The following is a 12,660-nucleotide window of genomic DNA, read 5'->3' as shown; positions in this document are numbered from 1 at the left end:
AGTTAGTAGGGTTCACCCCACCCACACAACATAATGTTTAAACCCTGGTAAAGGCATCATTAGATGACAAACTACAACTACAACTATACTGAGATACTAATGAACTATGTAGAACTAGAAAAAAACCTCACTGAATAGAGGATTGCGAGGCTGAAAACCACACAGAGCTCCAACTCCTGCCACAGGTGGTCAGAAGGAACCGAAGAGGGGTCAGGGTGGTGCCACCTCAGAGCCAGGGGAAGGGCTACAGCTACAAGGCGCAAGCGCTGCCCAACTATGGATACTGCTAGGCAAATTCTCTGGCTCCGGCACTCTGGGCACAGACACCTAAATGAAATACGTGGCTGCATCTACTCAAAGGAGAACTGTTGGTTTAATCCATGTGAAGAGAGAAAACTTCTTTTCTTTTTCAATTTCAGTTTTTGTACTCAATTTAAAAATGAAGTTTTAAATATATACTTTGGCAAGTGAGTAGCCACTGTAGACTAATCACTGTGCTGCATTACGTGAACAGTTTCTGTCTCTAAGTTAATCATGACTATACATGCTCTAGATACAACAATGCAAAGGGGAAAAAAGTGTAGTCAATCAACTTCTAACTGCACTCACTTTTAGCCAATATACATAGTTAGAGTTATATTAGCCTTGTGGCCTACCCTGCATTTTATCCCCTTGGCATACACGACTGAACAGGGTATTAACATTAAGTTCAAACAGCCTTGTTCTACTGGTTCATGTTTCAACCCAAAAGTTATTTAAAACGTAGATTAGCATGTTAGCTGTTTCAATTTACACTTCTGAATATATACCTTGATTCCAAGAGTCCATGGTTTGAATTCATCGCTCTTTTCAATTTCTAGTGGTTCAAGCAAAGGTTCCCACACACCAAACATCTCATTATAATAATGCACCTAAAGAAATATAAAATCATCAGAGTACTGAATTAAGAGAAGATACACCTTAGAACCAATACCAAATAAAAGATGCTCTATAGACTCAAACAGAAACATTAAAATAAGACATTATAACATGTTGTTTGTTTTTATTATATTAGAATATAAAAAAACTAAGTAAAATTAAAATAAAACATGAAAAAACAATGGGGCTGACATCCTGGCCTCAGTGAAGTCAATGTGAGTTTTGTCACGGACTTCATTGAGGCCAGGATTTCACCCTAGCTGTTTTCCACGAATAGGCAGGTAAGTCTTTGAATTAAATAGTTTATTTAAAAGAAATTTGATGTTCGTCATCATGGACTAAATTCCACCACCATTATTCAAAATGAATAGCACATTATGTCTCAAGTAGCCCCATAGAAATCAAAGAGTAAGGTTCTAAATATAAATAAAGGTAGTAGAATCGGACTATAAAGGGAACTAGAGACAGAAATCTTTTACTTATACAACACAAAGCAAGCAAGGCCCATAAGGCAGCAGCACAAACTCCCCTTGACCCAATTCCACATAAATGTGCCTCAATTCTAATCAGTAAGAACCATTAGGGTAAGTTCTCTCTACATAGTCATTTCTACCTTTGGTGTCTTTGAGAAGCATGCCAATAGAACCGCTGGGATGTGGATACACGTCAGTAGAAACTGGACTAAAATCACCAACTTATTTCATGCAGGCTATTAAACCACCACCTGATGGCAACAGATTTCGTTTTCTACTTACTTTTCCAGTTCTAAATATGAGTAAGTGGCCTAGAATGAAAAGTTCTGTATCCCATTAGCAAATTCTCTAACCCAAGGGTTCTCAGTCTTTCATAATGTGTAACATCATAAGAGAGATTGTCTCGGGGACCATTTCCTATCCTGTTCATAATTATGCTACGTCCATCTGGCAACTATTATAATTGCTTAAGTGGACTTATAATACTGGGAAAATATTCATTATCTGTCTTTAATGCAATAAGTGTTTTATGTTTTTGGAAAAAGTTGGTCATACTTTCCACTTTCATTCTTTGTATAGGGCCAAATCTTGAGCTCAGTGCTCAACACAATTAGCAAGGCTGAATACTGGGTACATGGTGCAAGAGCTCTTCTTCTCCAGGCTGTGGATTCAGTTTGTGGAAGATATTTTAGCCACACAGATTTAAGCAATTTTGCAGGCATTCACATGCCCACCCCACACACCCAGAAGAGGAACGATTTGTGAAGCAGAAAATTCTGACCAGTGAATACACATTTCATTTATAGCCCAGGATGCAACAGTAAACTACACACAATACTTTGAATATATATCTGCTCTCATCTGAGGATCTTAAAACACACTATTAAACATTAATTCTCACAACCAACCTGTGAGTCAGATTAGTAGCACCATCGTTAGTTTACATTTAGGTAAACAGACTCTCACAGATAGAGATACACCGCTACCTATATAACTCCACCCGATACAACACAAATTTGGATATAACACGGTAAAGCAGTGCTCCAGGGGGGCGGAGCTGCACACTCCAGTGGATCAAAGCAAGTTCAATATAACACGGTTTCACCTAGAATGCGTTAAGATTTTCTGGCTCCCAAGGATAGCGTTATATCGAGTAGAGGTGTATTTAGCTATATCTACCTAACAAGTCAATAACAAAATCTAGACCCCAACTCTGGTATCCAGTTTCCTGCTCTAGTTGGCATACACAGTACTCTCTATTTAATCTAATGGAAGTCCACATTAGTCCAAGTTTCCCCTTAGGGGAAGTCTATCCATGTGGGCTATTGATTAAGGAAAGAAAGGTGAATGGAAGTGTTACAAGACATAGGTACAAATCTCAAGAATTAATATTATACCAAAATGTCTAATGTAAAAACACAAGAGTGAATTGTATAAGTATTTTACATTATACTACTGATAAAAAAAAATTTGATGCAACCAGACTAACATGTTTCCAGCCCTTATGGTTGTGAAGATAAACCTGAAAACATGAAGTAAGTCTAAACTGATACCACAATACCTGGTCAACCTTCAGAAGCACCATATTATGGTGATAAGGGGGTGATATGAGTAAGGCTAAGATTTTGTCAAGGATATTTTTTAGTAAAAGTCACGGACAGGTCACGGGCAATAAAGAAAAATTCATGGAAGCCCATGACCTGTCCATGACTTTTACTAGAAACACCTGTGACAAACTGAGGAGCTGTGGAGCTCCCACTTTTGACAGCTGGGCAGCTGCGGGGGACCAGGCTCAGAGCTCTGGGAGCCCCCACCATCTGTGAGGGCTCAGAGCTCTGGAGGCCCATGCCGCCAAGAGTGGCAGGGTCCCTCTGCTGCCACAGCAGCTGGGAGCTGCCAGAGGCCCACTGTAGGGGGTCCCCACTGCCTGTGGTGGCCAGGAGCTGCATGGCTCCCTGCCGCCTGCAGTGGCCAGCACCTGTGAGGCCGCCCGTGGCTGCTTGGAGCTCCCGGGATCACCACCAACAGAGACAGCTTCAAGCTTTGGGGCCACCAGTGGCAGCCAGGAAGTATAGGGGACCCCACTGTCTGTGGCAGGCAGGAGCTGTGGGGGCCCCTGGTGCCTGCAGCTGCTCGGAGCTCCTGGGGCCCCTGCTGCCAGAGGCAGCTCGGAGCTTTGGGGCCACCAGTGGCAGCCAGGAACTGCAGGGCCCCCTGCTGCCCATGGTGACCAGGAGCTGCAGGGGCCACCCGCCACCCATGGGGCCTTGGAGCTCCCCAGGGGTCGCCGCCTGTGGTGACCAGGAACTGCAGGGGCCGCTGGTAGCAGCCCTGAGCTGTGGGGCCCTCTGCCACTGCTCGGACATCCCAGCACCCCCCAGAGGCAGCTCAGAGCTTTCGGGCCCACCAGCGGCGGCCAGGAATGGTGAGTCCCCCCCCACCACAGCCAGGAGCTGCGGGGCCCTCTGCTGCCCAGAGTGCCAAGGGCCCTCACCATCTCAGGAGGTGGGGGTATCCCGCAGCTCCCAGCTGCCATGGGTTGGAGTCACAGAGGTCTCTGGAAGTTATGGATTCCGTGACCTCTGTGACAAAATCATAGCCTTAGTGATGAGATGCAGCCACATACTTCAATACATACTAGACCAAGAACAGTGCATGGGAAACTCCCTCAATCCCTCTGAAGGGGAATGTGGCCACAGATACTCCAACTGCTCCCCTAGAAGGCAGAATGGAAAATGCTTACTGATCATTTCATTTCTGCTGATAATATCTCCCAAATTTCTGGATGTCTGGGATGCCCTTCTCTCTCTGCAGTTCATGAGGCAGATCAGCATTTGGGCAATATGTGGTATGGCCATTCCCCTTACAATCCAATTTGCTGCCAGACGTTATGAAAGTTGTACACCTTCAGAATAACTCAAGATAACGAAATAACTATGTACGTTAGACCAAAGTTGAGTCATAATGTAACGAATCCACTACATATCTCATCCTGGCTTCTACGCCATTTAGGGTGGGTCGACGTGTAGGAGATGCTAGCTGAAAGAAAACTATAAGGAAGAAATTTTCTGGTCTGTAGCCCAGTGTCTCCCACAATTCTGGATATCTGTGAAGTCGTAAGTAGTGAACAGATGTAGGGAGAGTTATGAAACAAGAGTCTGGTAGAAAAGTAATATCCTCCTTTTTACGAGCATGCTGAAAAGTCTATTAGTTCTGGGTCACCATCTACAGTACCCTTCTGTCAAAGGAGGCCAATGGGTATGACAAAGTCCATCTTATAGTGCTTAACGAAGGTGTTCGTGTGATGGAATACATCCCTGAATACACACCCTACATCCTACTGTAATAATCTCTGTACAAAGCATGTCTTGTAAGGTATCCTTTGAAAACTCAATTTGCTGGTCAATATTGTTCTGGCCAAATATGTGTGGCAACATTGTATATGAAGTTATAAGATTACCCTGTATGATGTTAACAACATGTTCCAAATCCCACAGCCCTGCCCAAACAGAAACTGGCAGCTTTGTCCTAAACAAAGGAATGTGTGCTTTGCTTAGTTAGCATTTAAGCAGCAAATGGAATCATCATGCTGGAAGGGAAGACAAAGGAAGTTCATACAGGTGGGAAAAAAATTAGGGAATGTCCTTCCACAGTCTCTTTGCTCTGATTCTCAGGGGGATATGTTTTTCAAGAGGGGGACTGAAAATATAAAAAAGAGGGACAAACACCCCTAGGCACCCCTCTCTCTCTCCCTACCCATCACACTGACAGCAACAAAGGAAGCATTAGTTGGATACTGAGAGAAGGGGTCCTGACCTAAGAAGTTTGATCACTAGAACAGCTCTAAGCATGTGGAGAGGAAACTCTGTTTTGAATCTAATGTAGTTTGTTAAGTTTGGCATCAGTAAATACTTTATTTTTCTTGTAACCATTTCTGGGTTATGCCTCATTGCTTGTACTCACTTAAAAATCTCTCTCTTTGTAGTTAAAGTTATTTTATTTAATCTCGGGTTCAAACTGAAGTGTCTGGGTAATTCCATTTGGGGTAACAAGTTGTATGCAAATTATTTCCTTAAAGAAATAATGGACTCTATATTTGTACTGTCCAGTAGTGGGCTGAACAGTACAAGACATTTTTCTGGGAGGAAATCTGAGACTGGAAGTGTGTTGGGGTCACCCTGAATCATAATCAAGGCTGGTAAAAGCCAGAGGTTTGCCAGATGGCTGCAGCACACGCACAGACGTAGCTGGGAATGACTAACATACTAGAGGCTGTTTGTGAGCAGTCCAGGTTGGAGGCTGAAGCAGCAAGACATAATAAAGGGCACCCCAGGTTACAGGGCAGGGGTGACACAGCTACTCGTTAATCTGGATTGTACCCTGATATGTCACAGTTAGCTGTTGACTAAGTAGTCGCTTTGCAACTTTCTGAGATGCACATACCTGCTCATTTTGCCCACAAAATAGCAAGGGATCTCATGGAACGTGTCTTGATCTCTTACAGTACAGGAAACCCTGAAGTCTTGTTGGCTTACACAATACATAGTTTAATATGCTGAGCAACGAAGGATGTGGAAGTTCTGAATCCCTAGCATTTTGGGTGGAAAGACACAAATAAGGAGTCTGATCTTCTTGTAGATCCTGTATGTTTGAGATTTTCAGCAATCTTCATGCTTCATCTTTTCAGTTGGATGTTATGGATTTAGACAGAATGAAGGAAGCACAACCACTCAAGAACCGTGAAAAGAGGAATTTATCTTAGGAAGAAAGGATTCTGGTGTCTTGAACATCATCTTGTCCTCATAGAAGGTGCAGTAAGGCTCCTGTACAGATAAGGCTGCCAGCTCCGACACTCACTTGACAGACATGACAACTACTAAGAAACAAGTCTTACTGGAAAAATAAAAGGCCAACACTAAAGTCAGAGGCTTGAAGAGATGGCTTGTCACAGCCCTCAAAACTAGCCAAAGGTCCCAATTTGGGAAGAGTGGCCTGAGTTGGAAGTCAGAAGAGTTGGAAGGAATCTAGCTACCTAAGTCAGGAAGCCAGAAGATCCTGCCAATAGCACGCAAGTAAGAGCAGAGACCTGATGCACGATACTGGCTAAAGCCTTTGTCTATGTCTTCTTGGAGAAAGTCCAGAATGGTTGAAATTCCAGGATTTCTGGGACTGAAAACTGTCTCTGAATTCTCACCCACTTGGTCCCATTCCCTATGAGAGGGGGAATATTAGAAGCCTTGCTTCTTTCCCCAGGATGCTCAAAACCTACTTTAAGACTTGGGAAGAGGGAGGGAAGACTTGTGGGCCTCACAAATCTACCCTCTTTGTTCTGCAGGGGTCCTCTGGGACATATCCCCTCAGTCAAGTAGTCAGAGTCTTCCTCACTTTTAGAGCCTCTCCCTGCTCTGCACTGGGGACCCTGTCCATTTTTCCCTGTTGGAATCATGGCTACCTTGGTGGGTAGGGGATATAGAAGAGCTAGGGACAGAAGGCTGGGTGCAGGCTGGGCACAACACACCATCTGTCAAACCTGGGAAGGCTGCCTCACAAACAGAGCAGAGATTTGACCCTGTGCTTTCTTGGCTGCTCTGTCATGACTGTATAGGGACAGAGTATCTGGCAGTGAGACATTGCTGCCGATACTTAGGGTAAATTACACCCCCAAAGAGTTAACTGACCCAGTAAGGAGGAGGAATGCTGAAGAGGGAGAACACTGCTCCCCCTACCCAAAAATTGGCCAGAAAAAAATAAAAAATGAGAAGGGTGGAAGCAATAGAAACCACCATCTACTGCTGTGAACACAGAGAATCTGGTGGCAAGCAGAAGCAGAGGGCACATAGCCAGTGTGTGCAGCACCAAAACACTGATCTACCTCCGTGAGCAGCCTAGATATCCAGAACTGTGCGAGATGCTGGGCTGCAGAAAGCAGAGGGCAGAGCCAGCCTGGGGGCCAGAGACTGAAGCAGCTATATAAGCAATTTCAGAAGGGACCTTGAGATAACGATGAGAGACTGTTTTCTACAGTTTTTATTCTGGATTCTCCCCTATGTTGCTGATTGGCAGGTAGCAACATATCAGTGTTCTTTTGGCATGTTGCTCGTAAGTGGGGAGCGTTATGGCGAGCGTTGACAATTCACAGAAAGGCAAGTGTTCACAGGGGAAATGTTGCTCATAAGCAACGGTTGCTCTTTCAAGATGTTGCTGCAAACTACTCTGCTTGTAGGTTATGAGTAAAGTTTTTCAAAGTACTACGGGTCAAATGTGTTAAAGTATTTACATGCCTAAAGATGCACAAGGGCACCCAGTGGGATTTTCAAAAAAGCACTGATGCTTAAATCCTGCTGTAATCAATGGAAGTTACATATCTAGGCACTTCTGAAAATCCCATACGCATCTGTCTGAATTTTTAGGTGCCTAAATATCTTTAACAATCTGGACCTAAAAACCCATTTTTAAAAGTGAATTAGGACATTAAATCAAGTCCCACTGATTTTCAGTGAGACTTAGGCGCTTTCGAAAATTGTACTCTACATCTTTCTCCCATTATACGTCTGTCCTGTCTATGTATATCCCAAGCCCACAAACACTAACTTGACTTTAGTGGGACTACTCACAGGTATGAAGTTAAGCATGGGCATTGTTTGCCAGAGTGGGGCATTATATTATAAACTCTTCAAGGTATGGATCACCTATGTTTGTACAGTGCGTGGCAGAATAGGGAAAAGACGGTTACTCACCTTTGTAACTGTTGTTCTTCGAGATGTGTTGCTCATATCCATTCCAATTAGGTGTGCGCACATCGCGTGCACATTCGTCAGAAGATTTTTACCCTAGCAACACTCAGTGGGTCGGCTGAGTTGCCCCTTGGAGTGACACTGTTATGACGCCGGATATATACCCCTGCCGACCCAACGGCCCTTCAGTTCCTTCTTGCCAGTTACTCCGACAGAGGGGAAGGTGGGCAGGTTTTGAATGGATATAAGCAACACATCTTGAAGAACAACAGTTACAAAAGTGAGTAACCGTCTTTTCTTCTTCGAGTGCTTGCTCATATCGATTCCAATTAGGTGACTTCCAAGCCTTACCTAGGCAGTGGGGTCGCAGTGAGATGTTGCAGAATGCAAAACTGCGGAGCCAAATGCTGCATCATCTCTGGACTGTTGAACCAATGCGTAATGTGAGGCAAAGGTGTGAATCGATGACCAGGTAGCTGCTCAACATATTTCCTGGATGGGAACATGGGCCAGGAAGGCAGCAGATGAAGCTTGAGCCCGAACAGAATGGGTGGTGAGGTGGCTAGCCAGAATGTGAGCCAAATCATAGCATGCATGGATGCAGGATGTTACCCAAGATGAAATTCCTTGGGATGAGACTGGTAGGCCTTTTATCCGGTCTACCACAGCTATAAAGAGCTGAGGTGATCTTCAGAGGGGTTTTGTTCTCTCGATATAAAAGGCAAGAGCCCTGAGAACGTCTAGGGTGTGCAGCTGTTGTTCCCGATGCGATGGGTGCAGCTTCGGGAAAAAGACTGGGAGGAAGATGTCTTGATTGACATGAAAAGTGGACACCACTTTAGGGAGGAAGGAGGGGTGTGGTCGCAGCTGTACCTTGTCCTTATGGAATACCGCATACGGGCGGTCCACTGTCAAGGCCCGAGGCTCAGATATTCATCTTGCCGAAGTAACAGTGACGAGGAAGGCTGTCTTCCAGGAAAGGTAGAGCAGCGAGCAGGTGGCCAGTGGTTCGAAAGGAGCATCCATAAGCTTGGCTAGCACCAGGCTGAGATCCCAGGTAGGGGTCGGGCATCTGACTTGAGGGTACAAATGTTCCAATCCCTTGAGGAACCTTGAAACTATGGGGTGAGAGAAGATTGATAGGCCATATTCCCCTGGGTGGAAGGTGGCTGCCAGATGCACTTTTATGGAAGAGACTGTTAGGCCCTGTTCTTTCAGGGACCAGAGGTAGTCCAGGACAGTAGGAATGGACACCTGCCTAGGGACTGAGTTATGCGGAGAGCACCAGCAGGAGAAACACTTCCACTTGGCCAGATACGTCATCCTAGTGGAAGGCTTCCTACTGCCCAAGAGCACCTGCTGGACCGAGGCAGAGCAACGCAACTCAGACTGGCTCAACCACGCAGCAACCATGCTATGAGGTGAAGAGATTGTAGGTCTGGATGGTGAAGCCTGCCGAAGTCCTGTGTTATGAGATCCGGCCAGAGTGGCAGGGGAATCGGGTCTGCCACTGAGAGGTCGAACAACATGGTGTACCAGTGCTGCCTCGGCCACGCTGGAGCAATCAGGATCAGGTGGGCGCTGTCCCTGCAGAGCTTGAGTAAGACTCTGTGGACAAGCGGAAACGGTGGGAAGGCATAGAGTAGGTGCCTCTTCCAAGCGATCAGGAATGTGTCTGAGAGGGAGCCCAGGGAGCGTCCCTGGAAGGAGCAGAACACCTGGCATTTCCTGTTCTCTCGGGAGGCAAAAGAGGTCTATGTGGGGAAACCCACACTTCTGGAAAACAGAATGGATGATGTCCGGACGAATTGACCACTCGTGAGACAAGAAGGATCTGCTGAGGTGATCCGCCAGAGTGTTCTGGACTCCTGGGAGAAAAGACGCTACCAAATCGATCGAGTGGGCTATGCAAAAATCCCAGAGGTGGACGGATTCTTGACAAAGGAGGGAGGAGCGTGCTCCACCCTGCTCGTTTATGTAAAACATGGCCGTTGTGTTGTCCATGAACACTGATACACAACGGCCTTGGAGATGCTCTCAAAACACCAGGCATGCTAGACGGACCGCTCTCAGCTCCCGCACATTGATGTGCGAGGCCAGCTCTTAAGGTGACCAGAGGCCTTGAGAGCGAAGGCCCTTGACGTGGGCACCCCAACCCAGAGATGACACATCTGTGGTTAGGGGCATCGAGGGTTGCGGTGGGTGGAATGGCATCCCTGCACAGACTAGAATGGGGTTTAGCCACCAGGTTAGGGAGCCCAGAACCTTCCGGGGAACAGTGTGCACCGAGTCCAGGCTGTTTCTGCGTGGTTGGTATATTGAAGCAAGCCAGGTTTGAAAGGTACGGAGGCGAAGCCTCGCGTGCTTGGTCACGAAGGTGCACGCAGCCATGTGACCTACTAGGCTGAGGCAGGTGCGCACCGACGTTGTCGGGAAGGTTTGAAGACCTTGAATAATTGAAGCCATTGCTTGAAAACGCAACTGCGGGAGGCAGGCTCTGGCCAGATTGGAGTCCAGGATTGCCCCAATTAAGTCTATTCTCTGCGTGGGTGTCAGAGTAGACTTCTCTGTGTTGATCATCAGGCCTAGGCTCCCCAAGATTTCTTTGATGATGCGCAGGTGCTGCGACACTTGTAACTGGGAAGTCCCTCAAATGAGCCAATTGTCGAGATACGGGTAGACATGTACCCGACGACGCCAGAGGGAGGCGGGGACTACAGCCATGCATTTTGTGAACATACATGGAGCTGTAGAAAGGGCAAATGGAAGCACAGTGAACTGAAAGTGTTGATGGTTGACCATAAAACGGAAGTACCGTCTGTGTGGTGGGTAAATTGCGATGTGGAAATACGCATCCTTCACATCGAGGCCAGCGTACCAATCTCCCGGATCCAGGGACAGGATAATGGTCCCCAGGGTTACCATGTGGAACTTCAGCTTTATCATGAATTTGTTGAGTTCTCGCAGGTCTAGGATAGGTCGTAGACCTCCCTTTACCTTGGGGATTAGGAAGTAGCGGGAATAAAACCCCTTGCCCCTCATGTCTTTTGGCACCTCCTCTATGGCTCCCATGGCTAGGAGCGACTGGACCTCTCGTAAGAGGAACTGCTCGTGAGAGGGGTCCCTGAAGAGGGATGGGGAGGGAGGGTGGGAAGGCGGAGTTGAAACAAACTAAAGGTAGTATCCCACTTCCACCGTGCATAGGACCCAACGATCTGAAGTTAGCTGGGAGCAGGCAGGGAGAAATTGTGAGAGGCGGTTGAAAAAGGGGGGAGAAGGATCCAGTAGAGCAACTAGTGGGCTGTCCTCGGGCATCCCATCAAAAGTTCTGCTTGGGCCCCGCTGGTGGTTTAGGGGGCGCCTGATTTTGACCTCCCTGAGGGCCAGACTGTTTCCGACGATTCCCTCTACCACGCCTTCTGCTAAAGTCCTGACGCGGCCTAAGCAGGGCGTTAGGGTGGTGCAGCTGGGGCCGGAAGGTCCTGCGTTGGGTCACTGGCGTGTGCATACCCAGCGAGTGCATTATAACGCGATTGTCCTTCAGACTTTGCAATCTGGGGTCAGTTTTATCTGAGAACAGGCCCTGGCCTTCAAAAGGCAAATCCTGAATAGTTTGTTGTAATTCAAAGGGAAGGCCTGATACCTGGAGCCAGGAGATACGCCTCGTCATCCCTGACGCCAGGGTTCTGGCTGCAGAGTCTGCTGCATCCAGAGGCTTGGAGAGAGGTTCTTGCTACCTTTTTACCCTCCTCAAGTAGGGCCGTAAATTCTTGACAGGATTCCTGGGGAAGAAGCTCTGTAAACTTTCCCAAGGACATCCACGTGTTAAAGTTATATCTACTTAGGAGGGCTTGTTGATTTGCCACCCTACGTTGGAGACCCCCGGCAGAGTATATTTTGCGGCCTAGGAGGTCCATGCATCTAGCCTCCTTTGACTTAGGAGCCTTGGCTAGCTGGCCATGATGCTCCCTCTTGTTCACCGAATGCACCACTAAAGAGCAAGGAGATGGGTGAATGTAGAGATATTCATACCCCTTTGAGGGGACCATATATTTTCTCTCTACTCCCCTTGCTGTAGGTTGAATCGAGGCTGGGGATTGCCAAATGGTATCTGCATTAGCCTGTATGGTGCAGATAAATGGAGGAGCCACTCTAGTAGGTGCATCAGCCGATAGGATGTCCATGACAGGGTCCTCTATTTCAGGGACCTCCTCCACCTGTAAGTTCATATTCTGAGCCACTCGTCTCAAAAGCTCTTGATGGGCCCTAAGATCAATTGGTGGAGGTCCTGAGGAGGATGTTCCCGCCACCGCCTTGTCAGGTGAGGAGGAGGAGGAAGAGAGGCCCGGGACCAGGGGGTCCTGTGGGGGCTCCTGCACTTGAGGAGTGTCATCTGTGTCAGGTGGAACCTGGGTGTCTGCAGATGGTATCGGAGCCTCATCTGTGCTCGGGGGGGGGGGGGGGGCCTACTGTCGCCTCTGGTACCTGGTGTTCTGACGGGGCCGACCGTGGAGCCACTGATGGAGCACCTTGGG

At 47.1% G+C, this 12,660-nt stretch overlaps 1 protein-coding gene across 1 annotated transcript in view; it reads right to left on the bottom strand.

Annotated features, from left to right (window-relative positions):
* VPS13A (vacuolar protein sorting 13 homolog A) overlaps positions 1-12,660 on the bottom strand; it is a 322,609-nt gene that overhangs the window by 152,112 nt on the left and 157,837 nt on the right. The window contains exon 41 of the mRNA XM_050945432.1: positions 810-911. Within this exon, the coding sequence (XP_050801389.1) occupies positions 810-911 (102 nt within the window). The remainder of the gene's footprint in view (positions 1-809; positions 912-12,660) is intronic.

This window comes from Gopherus flavomarginatus, chromosome 3, assembly GCF_025201925.1.
Source record: "Gopherus flavomarginatus isolate rGopFla2 chromosome 3, rGopFla2.mat.asm, whole genome shotgun sequence".
Taxonomy (NCBI): Eukaryota; Metazoa; Chordata; order Testudines; family Testudinidae; genus Gopherus; species Gopherus flavomarginatus.
The sequence above is the reverse complement of the archived record's forward strand: the minus strand, read 5'-3'. Positions and strand labels throughout refer to the sequence as shown.